Genomic DNA, 16,518 nt, shown 5'->3' with positions numbered 1-16,518 from the left:
GGACAACCTGATTCCCCTATGTCTACCCCAGCGCTTAGAACAGTGCTCGGCACATAGTAAGCGCTTAACAATATTATTATTATTATTATTATTCTGGGTGTGTATTTTCCTCCATGCCTTCATGGCTCACCTAAAGTATTTTTTCACGTTATAATGATCTTCCCTGGTAAAAGGGACCAACCTCGCTCATTTCAATTCTGAAATTCAATCGTTCCAACTCAATCCAGAGGCCCGTCAGGGGACTCCGAGCACATCCCGTATTTTGTGAGCTGCTAGAACAGAGGCTGTCTTTTACTGCATGTTATCCAAGCAATTCGGATAATGTGGAAATACTCGACCACGTTCATCTCCTTAAGAGTGCACACCTTAGCCCCCCAGCAGTTTGGCTGGACGCTCCATCACAAGGCCACACCCTCACATTATATTCTGCGCAGAACCCTTAACTCCACCGTGAAACTACTAGACAGAACAGGAGCTGGGAAAGGTTCGAGTCACCTCCTCGGCTAAGATGTACATTTAGTGTAACAGTGGCAGGAGCATCAGCAAAGTGCTATCATCTCCAACATCTCCTTCCTGGAAGGCAGGAAGATGGAGAGAACGCGAGGGGTCCAGCAGGATCTGAACGGCGAACAAAAGGCAAAAGCAAAGAGTCGTTCATTTTATTGTTTATTATCAAAGAAAAACCACTGGGATGAGGATGTAGAACCTGCTAAGTCTTACTTCTTGTTATTAACCACCACATAATTTGGGTAGTATTTCTTTTTATAAATCTGTATTCAATTTCTTAAATCCTGTATTTGGTCTCACCAAATCCTGCCATATCTTCCTCTCAAGCATTTCCAGACTGTGTCCCACCTCCAGATGGCCCCCCTGCTGGTCCAGGCTCTTGCCATATCCCAGCTAAATTAGCACATCACTGACATCTCAGGCTCCAGTTCATACTGCATTCTGCTGCTGGTTCAAGTTTTCAAAAACATCTGTCTGTACATATCTCCCCAACTCCTCAAAAACCCCAAGGATTATCTACTGCTCTCTAATTCAAACAGAAACTCCAGACTACTAGCTTTAAGGTGCTCCCCAGTAGCTCTCTGACACATTTTCTCCTCACATTACACCCTGGCTTCCACTGTGTTCCCCTCCAAGCAAACCTACTCCTCTCATACCACTTTTTGTGGCCCCCCCCACCCAATCTGACAGGTCACCCTCTCCCTTCTTTTTAAACTCTTCTAACAATAATAATATTAATGATTAGTATGGTATTTAAGTGTGATATGCCAAGCACTGTTCTAACTAAGCGCTGGGGTAGATACAAGGTAAGCAGGTTGTCCCTCGAGGGGCTCACAGTCTTAATTCCCATTTTACAGACAAGGTAACTGAAGCCCAGAGAAGTGAAGAGGCTTGCCCAAGGTCACACAGCGGACAAGTGGTGGAGCTGGGATTAGAACCCACGTCCTGGGACTCCCAAGCCCGTGCTCCTTCCACTAAGCTACAGCGCTTTTCCTGAACTCAATTCTCTTCCAGAAGGCTTTCCTCAATTAATCTGCTCTCACTTTCTTGTATTCCACCAATCAATGACATTTACTAAGCACAATGCGCAGAGTACTCTACTAAGCACTTGGGAGAGTATATAAGAGAAGACACAACCCCTGCCCTGAAGCACTTTGCAGGCTCAGAAAAAACATAAACACAATAAACTAAGAGGGCTATGGTAATTATGAAGGCATTTTGTTAAGTGCTTACTATGTATCAAGCACTGTGCTGAGCACCAGGGTGGACCTAAGCTAATCAGGTCAGACTAATAATGTCCCCCAGGAGAATAGGTGTTGAACCTCCATTTTAGAGATGAGGGACGAGGCCCAAAAGAGTGCCAGCAGGATGGGCAGCAGAGCAGAGATTAGAACCCAGGTCCTCTCACTTCCAGGTCCACGCTCTTTCCACTTGACCACAGTGGCAATCTACGTTTGGGTGGCTTGGAGGCGCTGAAGTGGCAGTTGGGAGTATACGAAGTGGGGAGATTTGGGCATTCCATACTCTCTCCCAAGCACTTAGTACAGTGCTCTGCCCCCAGTAAGCGCTCAAGAAATACCTCTGACGGACTGAAATTAGAAATTTGGGGGGGCAAGGCCTCTTGGAGGAGCTGTGGTCTTAGAAGGGCTTTGGAGATGAAAACAGCAGTCTTGCGGGTGTGAAGGGGGAGGACGTGAGCAAGAGGCTGGCGACGGGAGATGAGAGCAAGGCTCAGTGAGGTGAGCTTAAAAGGAGCGAGACGTGCGTACAGAGGTTTAGTGGGAGGAGAGACCGGATGGATAAGTAGGAAGCAGAGAGTTGATTGAGTGCTGCAAAGCCAACGGTCAGGAGTTTCTGCTTGAATTGGAGAGGAGGGGGCAACCACTGCCTTGTTCAGCTGGGAAGAACTCATAACCTCCTATCTTCCATACCCCAGTCCTTCAGCATCAACTCATTAAACATACCTGAGCTGCACAGTCTCGTCTTTGGCCGTCAATGTTTCCAGCCCATGGTGTGCTCAATAAACATGACTGATTGATAACTGTGAGAAGCAGCATGGTCCAATGGGAAGGGCACGGGCCTGGGAGACAAGAGACCTGGGCTGTAAGTCCGGCTCCGCCACTTGTCTACTGTGGGACCTCGGGCAAGTCACTTAGCTTTTCCAGGCCTCAATTCCCTCACCTACAAAAAGGAGATTCAATACCTGTCCTCCCTCCTTATCTTGACTATGAGTCCCATGTGGGATCTGATTTTCTTCTATTACCCCAGCACTTAGTACAGTGCTTGACATAGGGTAAGTACTTAACCACACTTCCTATTATGTTGATCCCCTTTTCCTCTTCCTCCTATCGGTAATTTACTTTAGTGTCTATCTCCCCCCCGTTATAAACTCTTGTACGGTAGGGATCACATCTACTAATTCTACTCGACTTTAAAGTGTTCAGTTCAGTGCGCTGCACACGGTAAGTGTTCAGTAAATATGAATGATTGATAGCGTGGGCACGCATAACTTTGAAGTCACTTCACCAGTAACCGCCACCATCTTTGTGCAGAATTGTTCCCATCTGCTTTGAACCATCCACCTTCTATGTGTACCTTCTCCCTACCGCTGTGAAATTTTGATAAACTTCATATTCACCTTGCTTCCACTTGGGTATACCGTAGGCATCATAGGGAGAGTCCCAGAATTTTAAGCCTAATTAAGAGCATGCAGGGACCAATGCATCAATCCATGGTATCTGAGTGCTTACTGGGTTCATCTTGCACTGAACGAGGCACCTGGGAGAGACCACAGTAGAGTAAGCAGTGAGGTAAGGAGCGCCTCTGCCAACTCCGTTGTATTGAGCTCTCCCAAGCACTTAGTATAGTGCTCTGCCCACGGTAAGTGCTAGACACCACTGATTGAGTCGACAGCCATTTTCCTCGTTCACAAAGGGGACTTTTGATGGGGGAAATAGGAGAGGAAATAGGATACGTACCTAGGTGTTCCGGGCTGGGGTGAACAACTAATGCAGAGGGGACAAAAGGGAGGGTGAAAAGTGGCCCACGTGAGCCGAGCAGTGGATGGTCCAGGAAATTCCAGCTAGAACATCTCTAATCCTAAATCAGCCTCAAGGCCACCTTCTCCACTGAATTCCAACTCCCTTGCTCCCCTCCCCTTCCACCTACCTCATACCACTAAAGCACAACCGTGGACCACCACCTCAATACGCTTCCTCTGTTCCTGTGCACGAGCTGCGGAAGGCTGCAGTGGAAATCCAGACACCTGGCTCACCTCACCTATCTCAAATTCAGCCCCATCTGGGTTTAATTCTGCCCCCTCCTCCACCCAACAATATTTCTCCATCCTTATTAACTCCCATACCCACTGTCTCCACCAGCTGTTCCAGACTTTTAACTCCCTCCTCACACCACCTGATTCCCCACCTCTACCACCCCATCTCTTCCCCCATTCACCTAGTATACTTGGAGAAAAATGACACCAATGGGGGCGATCATCTTAAAATCGCCCCTGCCCCCCTCCAGCCCACTTCGAGTTTCCCAATTCTCCCCAGCAGTCTCTTGAGATTGCTCACCCTCTCTCAAAACCTACTCCCCTCCACTAATACCTCAAACTCCATCCTTCCATACCTTGTTAAATCACTGACTCCCATTCCTGCCCGGCCTCTTCGTCCATTCACTTTCCAATGGCTTCTCCCCAACATACCCATGTCTCCCCTACCCTAAAAAACCCTCCCTTGACCACACGGCTCCTTCCACTTATCACCCCATTTCCTTCCAGACTACTTGAGAGTTACTTTATACCCACTGTCTCCACTTCCTCTCCTCAAATTCCCTCCTCAATCGCCTCGGATCTGGTTTCCACCCCCTTCGCTCCATGGAAACTGCAACCTCTAGAGTCAGCGATGACCTTCTTGCCAAAGCCGACATCCTCTATTCCAGCCCACTTCTCCTCAACCTCTGTGCTGCCTTTGACACCGTGGACCACCCCCTTCTCTAGAAACATTAACCAACCTTGGCTTCGTTGACATTGTCCTCTCCTGGTTCTCTTCCTATCTCTCTGGTTGCTCATTCTCAGTCTCTTTAGCAGGCTCCTCTTCTGCCCCTCCCTGCCCCCAACTGTGGGAGTCCCTCGAGGTTCAGTTCTGGGACCTCTCCTATTCGCCATCTACACCCAACCCCTTGGAGAACTCATCTGCTCCCCTGACTTAGACTATCATCTTTACGTTGCAGAGTCCCAAAGCTACTTCAGTCCTGATCCCTCTCTTTTTCTGCAGCCTCACATTTCCCCCTTGCCTTCAGGACATCTCTGGATGGTCTCCACGACACCTCAAACTACCTATGTCTACAAGAGAACTCCTCATTTTTCCCCTCCCTCCTCTCCCCATCACTGTAGACAATCCCAACTATCCTCATCTCACAAGCCTGTAACCTTGGCATTCTCCTCACTCATCAACCCACATATTCAATCTGTCACCAAATCCTGTCAGTTCTACCTTCACAACATCGATAAAAGCCACCCTTTCCTCTCCATCCAAACTGCTACCCATGTTAAAGCACTTAGCCTTTCTCGCCTCGACTACTGCATCAACCTACCTGCTGGACTCCCTGCCTCCCGTCTCTTCCCCACTCCCGTTTATACTTCATTCTGCTGCTCCGATCATTTTTCTACAAAACATTTCAGTCCATGTTTCCCTCCCCAAGAACCTCCAACGGTTGTCCATCCAACTCTGCATCAAACAGAAACTCTTTTCTTGGGTTTTAAGTCCCCAGCTTACCCCCTCCTACCTTACTTCACTGATTTCTTACTACCGCCCCAGGTCACACCTCCTCCAACCGGCCTTCTTTTCCCTAGCTCCCTCTCCCTCCTGCATCGCCCACGCACTTGAATCTGTACCCTTCGAGCACTTGATATTCACCCCATGGCACTTGTGTCCAAGTCCATAATTTATTTATTTGTACTAACGGCTGACTCTAGACTCATCTCCTTGTGGGCAGCAACTGTGTCTTCCACCTCGGCTGTACCGTACTCTCCCAAAGCGCTATGTGCATGCCTAAAAATTACTTAGTACAAATCATTTATTTTTATTAACGTCTGCCTCCCCCTCTGGTCTGTAAGCTCACCGTGGGCTGGGAACATGTCTACCAACTCTCGTACTCTTCCAAGAGCTAAGTACAGTGCTCTGCACACAGTAAGCTCTCAAGCATATTAGTGACTGACTGACATGGGGGACTACAGAACAACTTAGGGCTCCCGTCCAACTCTCCCATTCCCGTAAATCCTCTTCCCATTCCTGACATTCACGAACCCGCACTTCCAGCTTGTCAAAGCAAGGGCGGAAGACAGCATGAGTTGTAAAAGTCCATTTGAGACTGGTAGGCAGAAATGTTGCTGATTTCCTAGCTGATATGAAATCCAAGTTCTAATTGCAAACATTTAAAAGAAAAACAAACCTGAACTTGTGAACTCTATACAATTCTGCCATAAATCTGTCTTTTCACCACACATTTTTGGCTAGAACCGGCGAGGGTATCGGAGAACACCGACAACGCAAGCCTGTGTCTGGATCCTCCACGGAAACGTGGGCTAAGAATTACAACACGCGTTTTCTCTTCTTATGGGCCTTTTTTACATTTATACTTGTTAAGCATTTACTATGTTCCAGGCACTGTACTAAGTGCTGGGATAGATACAAGGTCATCGGGTTGGACACAGTCTCTGTCCCACATAGGGCACTCAGTCTTAATCCCCATTTTACAGATGAGGTAACTGAGGTGCAGAGAAGTGGAGCGACTTGCCCGAGGTCACAGAGCAGACGAGGGACTGAGCCGGGATTATAACGCACATCTGTCTGACCCCCAGGCCTATGCTCTAACCACGAGGCTATGCCACTTTGTGTCATAACAGGACTGAGTGCATTTCAAGAGCATTAACTACACACCGAGCAAGACATTCCACCCCAGAATATGAAGTCCGTGCCCTTTTAAAAGCACCTCAGCAAATCTGAAAAAGCCAACTGCCCAATTATCAGATGGGCCGCCGCACGGTTTTGTTGGAAGACCAGGTTTTGCGGTGCTTTTCGGCTAGAGCGCAGTGGCAGAATCAGAGACCACTCGTCCCACAACCGGAGGCTGGCTGGAAAAGAGCATGGCCTGGTGTTGGAAGAAGCAGTTGTGTAACGGGCGCCACCCCAGGAGTGAGAGCACTAACTCGTACGCTTCGCCAGAGGTTAAGCTCTACAAGAAAGCCACCCGTTAACAGAGGAACCGGATGCCTTATCCATTCAGTAAAGTTCATTACTGAAAGTTCTGGGAGATGGTTCCACCTACGTCACTCTAGGTTCTCCTAGGTGCCTGGAGGTTACCTCCTTCCTCCACTAATGATTTCCTTCTAGCATCCCGCAGCAATCCTAAAATTTAGGGGCCATAAGTGCTGCAGACATCACACATGTAATGAGGTTTCATTTCCGTAGTCTTGCAAGTCCATTTTTCCTATAAAACTGAGACATGGTGGATTTCTGCCATAACCTCATCTATAAAGAGTAGCCAGGGCACACAGAGCAAGGGATGGGGTGGGGGGCATTTAATACTAATTTTAATCTGTGGTCAACCAACATACCTGAATTTCTTAGAAATAATGCTGAGCTGTGAGCTGCCACCAGGAACGGTGGAAATGTCTGTAAAGTCATTTACCAACCCATTCTGTTCTGTCACAATCACGTCCTCAGTAAGTTTTGGCCAAAATGCTGTTGGGGAATGTTTGTCTGTCAGCCCCTATTTTGGAAGGCAGCAAAGCACGGTGTCGGAATAAATCACCACCCAGAGGCCTGAAAACTCACTAAACTCTGCTCCAACTCCCTTCTAAGAGTACTATCTTTTTCTTCGGTTTCTATGGGAATTTTGGCTGGTGGTACAAGCAGTAACACATTTTCCTGAACTCTGATGTGAATGGAAGCAGTGTGAGGGACTGGAGGGCAGGGGCTTTTGCATGTGTGGGCAAGAAAAAAGTATACAGAACTACACTTTTCTAACCCCACAGGCAAAACTGGTTGAAGTAATACTAACTCCTCCCTTCCCCACCCACCCACCACCACCACCACCGCCGCCGCCCTCTATTATTTCTCATCTCAGCATCTTGCAGCCAACCTAAAATAGAGGGGCTGTAATCGAATATGAGTTTTCGTGTTCAAAGCAAGTCAGTATCACCGTGACGAACAAAGTCAGACCACACTGACCGCCAGATTGCTGCGAGTTCAGTTTGTAGAGGATTTGAGATTAAATGTGGGGCTACTTCCTCCAAAGGCCTAGTTTCACCCAGGTGCTTTACTACAACATCCAAGGGAGAGCATTTCCTGGAAAAGATGATTTAAAAACAATTGTGCGCTTGCCTGAGAATACCACTGGCTTTCACACGCCAAGACTCCACCGTTGGGGAAATGCACCTACAGGTCCACGTCGGACTGAATGGACAACCGGCCGCACCGCGCTCTCCCAAAGACTGCTCCTCGCTGTGCTGTCATTCTCGGGGGCCACAGTAATGCCTGCCACTTCCCCCCACACCCACAACTTCTGCCTCCTTGTCTTCCCAAGTTGCTACATGGAAGTCATTCCTGTAAGCTCGTGTGGGCAGGGAACGTGCCTGTTAACTCTGTTGGGCGGTACTCTCCCGAGCGCTTAGCACAGTGCTCTGCACATCGACAGCGCTCAATAAATGCCATCGACCGATTCTAGATCGCAGCGGGCACCGCTATCGGTTAAAGGTCGCAACTTCCGAGAACGCAGAGCCTCAATTCGTGAGTTACCTTTCAGAGCATGCTCCAGTTGCTTCCCCTAACGGCTCTATTACAACAGGCCTCTCCGATGGCCCTACGCTACAATGGAATCAAGCATTTGCAACAGGGAAGAACACCCTGAAGAGCCAACTCTAGAGGGGGAGCTTTCGATTCTGTTCTTCTGAAATCTCTTCCATCAGAAAAACTAAACAGCAAACCATGTTCGTCTTAAAGCAATTAAACTTTTGATGCTCCACAAAATGAAGCTTGGTTAAGCACTAAACACACGCCCGCCAGTCATCCAACGAATATCCGCCGCTACTTTGGTCAAGCAACTAATTGAGGTTTCGGCGGAGCTTTTCTATCCCCTATGACGGTGGTTTTATTTGGCCTGTACATCACCACCCTGCTGTAACAGAAGACAACAGGAAGGGACTAGTCATTTTTTTTCTGCCCAGAGTCCATTCAAAAGAAGAGAAGCACACAAAATACATTACAGTTAGCGCTCCGATTACCATGGTAATGAGGCAGGAATAAATGAAATGCAGATAAACCAACAAAATTTTGTACACACCGTCATTTCAATTTGATTTTCTCAACCAGCCTTTTCCAAACACTAACGAATTGGAGAACGGAGTCATCTGAGTTTCACCTTCTCTCCTTTCCTACCCACTGAGGCGAGGGACTGACTGAAAGGGGGAGCAGACTTGCAGAAGGAAGAAGTAAAGGTCACAGAAAAGCTATAAATTAGGTAATCACTACTGTAACAGTACAATTCAAGCATTTGGAGATGCTGAACATCCCGCGCCGCCGCAATTAGAAACAGTGGAACAAAATCAAATCTTTTCAACCAAAACTACTTAAATCTTGCCCACTTGAAGTGGAGCGAATGCAAGGTTTTTATTTTTGTAATTTTTTTTTTCTCCTACACTGTCTTTGGACTTACAGAATTTAACCAGAAATCACTCAGCTTCTTTTGGGTCACATTACCTTTACCACAAAAGACAAAAGAAAGCATCTAAAGGTAACCACAAAACACATTAGGGGAAGCTGGGTGCCCTACATGACCGAATAAGAGAAATGGAGAGGCTTGATGGCAAGAGCCCGGGCTTGAGAGTCAGAGGACCTGGGTTCCAATCCCAGCTCTGCCACTTGTCTGCTGTGTGACCTTGGGCAAGCCACTTCGCTTTCTTGGTGCCTCGGTTTCCTCATCTGTAAAACGGGGATTAAGATTGTGAGCCCCCTGGGGGACAACCTGATTACCCCGTATCTACCCCAGTGCTTAGAATGGTGTTTGGCACATAGTGAGTGCTTAATAAATACCATCATCATCATTATTATTATTGTTCATTAAGAGCCCCATCCACAGGACATATAAAGGTCCTGTCCTTTAGGAACGTGTTCCCCTTAGCACAAATAATCACTTTAGTTTTATTTTCTACCTAATGTGCTCTGGGGTGCAAGAGGAGAAGGAATGCTTCAAGAAGTCCCTACCACTGCATTGCTCCGATCGTGAAAATCCATTAAAATTCAACTTTTAAAAGGCAAAAAATATTTACTTGCACCAGTTGCCCCCAGATGGCCGAAATCCAGGCCACAGGCAGATTTCAGTCACTAGGAATTCATCCTCACCTCAGCAATAGCACTTCTCCTCCATCAACTCTGGGGGCCCTGTGCCTTCACCAACTAATCCAGACCTCTAAGCGCTCCCTTTCGAACCCCAGGGCACCAACCCTCTCTTGTCCCTGAGAATCTGGCCAACTACTCAAGATCAGGCGTGAGCTTCCCAAATCCCTCCTCCCCTTCTTGGCCACCTCTTGAGCTCTCTGTCCACCTCACACCCCCCGGCGCACACCCCCCCCCCCCCCCGAACTGCCTCAGACCACACCCTGCTTCACCTTCCTCTTGACCGCCATCCTCTCTGGACCCCGCCACGCCATCCCACTATCACCCCCACACCCCTCCTCCCACTCCACTTCCTCTCCTCCAGGCCCCCTACAATCCAGTTTCTTCCCCTTTCACTCCAACAAGTCCCCTGCCTGAGGGTCACCAGTGACCTCTTTAATGCTGAATACCGGACTTCACACTGTCCCAATCCTCCTCCACCTCTCAGATGCCTTTGATGTCGAGGACCACTCCCATCTCCTGGAAAGACGGACACACCTTGGCTTCTCTGACACGGTCCTTCCACCTCTCTGGATGTAAACTGGACTGTGGTATTTGAGGAGTGGGATGTAGCAGGGATCCCTCAGTGGTTCTTAGGAAATCCGAGAAAGAATGACACGCCTAGAAGTCATGGGGCCATTGCCTTGCAGACATATCAGGTAAGTGTCTAGGAAGTTTGGGTGGGGGCTTTCCTCCCACCATCTCTTTCACCAACAATTTATCTAACTTCTAGTTGTTGTGTGTGACCTTCAAGGCTCCTTTCTGGGACCCTTTCTCTTCTCTATCAATACTCGCTCCCTTGAGGAACTCACCAACTCTTCTGGCTTCAACTGCGGAAGACTCCCAAATCGCTCTTACCCACCCAACCCCTCTCGCATCTCCTCTGGAAGCTTAAGATCAATATCTAAAACTGCACTCACCTTCTCTTCCAAATTCTCTCCACCCAATTGACAATCCCATCATCCTTCCTCACCCTTCAGACCTGTAACCATGACACTACTGTTGACTTCTCTCTTTCAATCTGTCTCCACATATATTTGGTTTTCCACCCACGTTTCTAGAATTCTTCCCTTTCTCTCCATCCACTTGGCTCCCATGCCGGCCCGGGCTCGATTACTCTATCGACCTTCTCGCTCATCTCCCTACCTCCGGTCGACAGGCCACGCTGCTGCTGGTTCGTTTTTCTAAAACGTCATTCCACGCGCGTCTCCCCAACTCCTCAAAAATCCCCTAGATTACTCTTTCCTCTCCACATCTAGCAGAAATCCTGACCACTGGCTTTAGGGGACTGAACCGGGGATCTCTCTTCCTGCTTCTTATCCGCCCTCTTCCCCCCTCCACAAGGCCCAGCCTGCACTCTTTGTTCCAAGTGGACCTAGTCCCAAGGTGTTCTGCTCTCATCTTTCCGGCTGACCTCCTGGCTCCTCCTTGCCTGGAACATACCCGACAAGCCAACGCCCTCCCCATCTTCGAAGCCCTTGTAACCTGGAGATTATCTGTGGCAGATCCAGCGCGATGTAAGCCCTTCGAAGCTCTTCTGAAATCATACCTCCTCCAGGATACCTCCCCTGATTAATTTCTACTAACCTTGCCGCTTCCTAGGCCCCTGCTGCCACTTAAACACTTCCACGCCACCTAGGTATCTGGATGCCTACATCCGTAAGACTTAGGTACTTACTCATCTTTTATTCCTTCCTCTGATTTGTCATTTTAGAGTCTGTCTCCCCCACTAGATGGCAAGTTCTTTGGGGGTGGGGGAACGTTTCTCTTACTTTTATTGTACTCTCCAAAGCATTTACTACAGTGTGCTAAAGCATAATAGGTTCCTATAAAACACTCTTAATTGAATGATCAATTCTTCCCCACATGGGGGCCAAAATGAACAAGACGAATTCAAGAACAATGTAATTCACTAATTTACGTAGCAGCTAGAGAGATTTCTCTACCGTACGCAAAAAAACCCCCGTTTTTACTCAACACATATGTTCTCGTCTAGGGAGTGAGCGATCATCTCAACCGACCCACCAGACAGCCATTGCAGATATTAAGTATTGTAGCGTCGTGTGTAGCGTCGTGTCCAGGTGAAACCATAAAGCTTCGGCCTCTGACGTGCCAGCGCGTGCCGACGGACCTCTGGTCAGCTCCTACGATCGTCTGCTTGGCTACCCTGCGAGGCGGCCATCCGTTCACACCCAGCTCCGCTTAGACTTCCTCTGGATCTCCTTGGGTCATTTTAAGGACCGATGTCTTTGACTTTTTCGTCCCCTCTCATTTTCAAAAGGAACCCTTACGTCGAGCTGAATCCACCACAAGTATCGCCAGGTTACAGTGGACCAAATTCTCCTGGAATTTGACCTTTCCCCCTCCAGGGAGATGAGGTGGAAAATGAGGTCTTTTAGGAGCAGCACTAATTCCCAGATTCCAGTTTGGGGCACTGCAGTAGTCTGGTGTCTGGCCCATGGAGCGGGACACTACTAAGCAGTCCCCTGGTGGCCCCGAAGGGTCCATATTCCTCCCAAATGGCCTCACTTTACCAACGGGAGTACAGTTAAGCTCTGGGAAAGTGAGGCTCGATGGCCGCTTCTAAGTGTGTATTTGGCAGGATGGGGAAGTAGAGATGGCCTGGGGTATGAGTTTAAAAAAAAATAATAAATCACCCTTCAAAATCACTAATTTCAGCCACAATTTTCTTTTCAGTCATCAGCCCCGCGGTTTCTGCTAGACTACTTAAAAACCGAGCAATAAAATCCCCAATTCACTCTCCGGGGCCTGGGAGTTAACAACTGCGGCCTGGGGGTGGAGGTGGGGGGCTACCCCGGTTCCCACAAGGGGACCAAAAATAATTTTCCCGTTAGCTTCGCTGGTCACGGGTTCTACTCCTGGCTCCGCCACTTATCAGCCGGGTGACTGGGGGCAAGTCACTTCACTTCTCGGTGCCTCACTTACCTCCTCTGCAAAACGAGGATTAAAACCGGGAGCCGTCCACGTGGGGCCACCTGATGACCCTGTTTCTACTCCAGTGCTCGGCACAGGGTGAGCGCTTTAATTGATATCATCATTATTATGGCACAGAGCTTGGCACATAGTGAACGCTTAACCGATACCATCATTATTATTAAAAAAAGAAATAAAATTTAAAAAAATCCCCTAAGGGCTCGACGTCATTTTCCATCTCTGTCACCCGGGCAGAGATTTGCCTCCGTTACCCATGCACGTGGGGAGGCCCGAACCGCTGCCTTTAGCCCCTCCTCCGGTTCGCTCATTTTTCTTTTTCCCCGCAAAAAGCCCGAACTCTTCCACGGAAGGCCACCCGGTCGGGAAACCCTCCGTCGTTGCTGTCATTCAAGAGCACTTATTGAGCGCTTACTATGTGCAGAGCACTGTACTAAGCGCTTGGAATGGACAAATAGGCAGCAGATAGAGACCGTCCCTGCCCTTAACGGGCTTACAGTCTAATCGGGGGAGACAGAGGGACAAAAACAGTAGCAATAAATAGAATCAAGGGGATGTACATCTGTTACCGATTTGTCCATTCCAAGCGCTTAGTACAATGCTCTGCACCTAGTAGGCGCTCAATAAAAACTATTGACAGAATTAAAACAATAGCAATAAGTAGAATCACGGGGACGTGCATCTCATTAAAACAATAGCAATACATAGAATCAAGGGGAGGTGCACCTCTGATACAATAGCAATACACAGAATCAAGGGGAGGTGCACCTCATTAAAACAATAGCAATACATAGAATCAAGGGGAGGTGCACCTCATTAAAACAAGAGCACTAAGTAGAATCAAGGGGAGGTGCACCTCATTAAAACAACAGCAATAAGTAAAATCAAGGGGAGGTACACCCCATTAAAACAATAGCAATAAGTAAAATCAAAAGGAGGTACACCCCATTAAAACAATAGCAATAAGTAGAATCAAGGGAAGGTGCATCCCATTAACACAAGAGCAATAAGTAGAATCAAGGGGAGGTGCACCTCATTAAAACAATAGCAATAAGTAAAATCAAGGGGAGGTACACCTCATTAAAACAAGGGCAACGAACAGAATCAGGGGGCTGCACGTCTCACTAAAACAAGAGCAATCCACAGAATCAAGGCGATGCGCATCTTACTAAAACAACAGCGACCAACAGAATCGAGGGGATGTCCATCTCCTTAAAACAGGGGCAATAGGTAGAACCGAGGGGAGGTCCCTCGCCTTCTAAAACAGTAAAGGGAAGGGAGGGGAGGTGCGTCTCCGTATAAAACACTAGCCACCAAAACAGAAGGGGAGGCTTCCTTCCCGTCGGGGATCCCGCCGCCTCGAGTCCCCACGCGCCCCTTCAACAATGGGGACCGACTCCTCCGGGCAGGGCGGAGGGGAGAGAGGGGGCGGCCCCGCTCGGAGAGCCTGGGGGACGGACGGCCGGGGGACGGACGGCCGGGGGCCGGGGGCGGGAAACCCACGCGCGGCGGGGCCTCGCCCCCCTCCCCCCCCCGTCGCTCGTCCCCCGCCTCCCCGCCCAACCCCTCCCGGCGCTTACTACGTGCCGGGCCCCGGACTGAGCGCCGGGCGCGGCGGCGCCTCCCGGCCCTTCATCCCTCGTCCTCGGGCGCCGGCGGGGGGCGGAGGGGGAAGGACCGGCCCCCGCCATGAGGGCGGCCGACAATGCGGACGGGGACGGGGGAGGTGCGCGCGCAGACGGGGCGCGCGCCGGCGAGGAGGAGGGAGCGCGTGGCGGGCGATGGGGGAGGGGGGACGACGACGACGACGACGCCCCCCCCCTTGGCCCCTCCCCCCCTTCTGAGGGAAACTACGCCATTGCGGCCTAGTCCTGGAGCCAGCGCGCCGCCCTCCTCCCCCGCCGTCCCCCTCCCGCCGCCATCTTCCCTCCCTCCTCCTCCCCCGGCGGGGCCGTGGGGCTCCGCGTCCGTCCCCCACCCCCCGCCTCAGGCCCCGCCGCCGCCGCCGCCGCCGCCGCCCCGCCATCTTTTGGGGCGGCCATACTGGCCCCGGCGAAGAAGATGGCGGCGCCCATCGCCCCCATAAAACATGGCCTCCCTTCAAAACAAAAACATCGCGGGGGCCGCGGCGGTGTGGGGGGGGGGGGGGGCGCTTACCCGAGGCCCACATGGTGACGGAGAACTCCCCCTCCAGGGTCTTGATCTGCACCTGCTTCTGCTCCCATTTCCTGCCGCTGGGCTCGGCGCCGCCCCCGCCGCCCCCGCCGAGGTAGCCCTTCTTCCCGCTCTTCTTGCCGCCGCCCTTCTTCACCCGGCCGCCGCCCGACGAGCCGGACCCCCCTCCTCCTCCTCCTGCGCCTCCTCCGCCGCCGGTCCCGCCGCTCTTGCCGGCCGCCGCCACGGTGACCAGCGTCTGCTCGATGTAGTCGTCGTCGCCGCCCGCCGGGGCCGGCACGGGGATGAGGATCTGGTCCTCGAAGCCGTCGTCCGCCCTTAGCCCGTCCGAGTCGTCGCCGCCCACCACCTCCTCGCGGGTCTGCACCAGGATGACCTCCTGGTGGTGGTGGACCTGGCTGGGGTCGTCGGTCACCAGCGGCTGCAGGGCGATCATCGGCGGGTGGTGGTGATGGTGGTGGTGGTGGTGGTGCGGGGGCCCGTCGTCGTCGTCCTCGTCGTCGTCCTCGTCGTCGTCGTCCTCCTCCTCGCCCACCACGGTGGTCTCGATGGTCTCCACCGGGATGGTCTCCACCTCGATCTCGTGCAGCTCCACGATCTCGGCCGGCATCTCCGACCCGTCGGTGGCGATGTAGAGGGTGTCGCCCGAGGCCATGGCTAGCTCCTCCACCACCGCCTCCTCCTCCTCTTCCTCCTCTTCCTCCTCCACCGCCGCCTCCCTCCTGCTGCTGCTGCTGCTGCTGCTGCTGCTGGGCGGCGGGCTACGGCAAGGCGGCCGCGGGAGGGAGGGGGCGGCCGGGCGGCCGCTGCTGCTGCTCCTCCTCTCGCCCCCTCGTCCTGCCCAAGGTGGCCGCCTCCTCCGGGGAGTCCTCCGGGGGGGGTCCTCCGGGCCTCCCCCGCCGCCGCCTCCTCCTCCCTCAGCACAAACACCAACTCCTCAGCCCCACGCCAAATCTCGCCGCCGCCACACTCCGCTCCGCCATCGTCTCGCGAGACTTCCGGCTGCCCCCCCCCCTCCCACCCCGGCGCCGCGTGCGCTCCAACCGACGCCGTGGGCGGCCCCGCCCCCTCGGGGGCCTCCTCCAATGGGAAGGGCCGAGGCGCGTGACGTCAGCGCGCCGCCGCCGGGGCAGGGGTGAGTGCGGCGGGGAGGCCCCCCCCCCCCCCCCCCAGCGACGTCCAGTCCTCGCGCGGTGCCGAGCCCTCCTCGCGGCCCTCACCTCCTCCAGGAGGCCTTCCCAGGCTGAGCCTCCTTCTCCCCCCCCGCAGCACTCCGCTGATTTGTACTGATCAATTTATCAGCGTGGTGCAGGGGAAAGAGCCCCGGCTTGGGAGTCCGAGGTCACGGGTTCGAATCCCGACGCCGCCCCTTGGCAGCTGGGGGACAAGTCACTGCTCTGGGCCTCAGTTCCTTCATCGGGAAAAGGGGGATTAAGACGGTGAGCCT

General features: G+C 51.7%; 1 protein-coding gene across 1 annotated transcript in view; it reads right to left on the bottom strand.

Annotated features, from left to right (window-relative positions):
- The window catches only part of YY1 (YY1 transcription factor), a 30,299-nt gene extending 14,237 nt beyond the window's left edge, over positions 1-16,062 (bottom strand). The window contains exon 1 of the mRNA XM_029060508.2: positions 15,054-16,062. Within this exon, the coding sequence (XP_028916341.1) occupies positions 15,054-15,726 (673 nt within the window). The 5' untranslated portion in view covers positions 15,727-16,062. The remainder of the gene's footprint in view (positions 1-15,053) is intronic.
- Positions 16,063-16,518: the final 456 nt, after the last annotated feature.

Source organism: Ornithorhynchus anatinus, chromosome 1 (assembly GCF_004115215.2).
Source record: "Ornithorhynchus anatinus isolate Pmale09 chromosome 1, mOrnAna1.pri.v4, whole genome shotgun sequence".
Taxonomy (NCBI): Eukaryota; Metazoa; Chordata; class Mammalia; order Monotremata; family Ornithorhynchidae; genus Ornithorhynchus; species Ornithorhynchus anatinus.
Note: the sequence above shows the minus strand (reverse complement) of the source record. Positions and strands in the feature narration are given on the sequence as shown.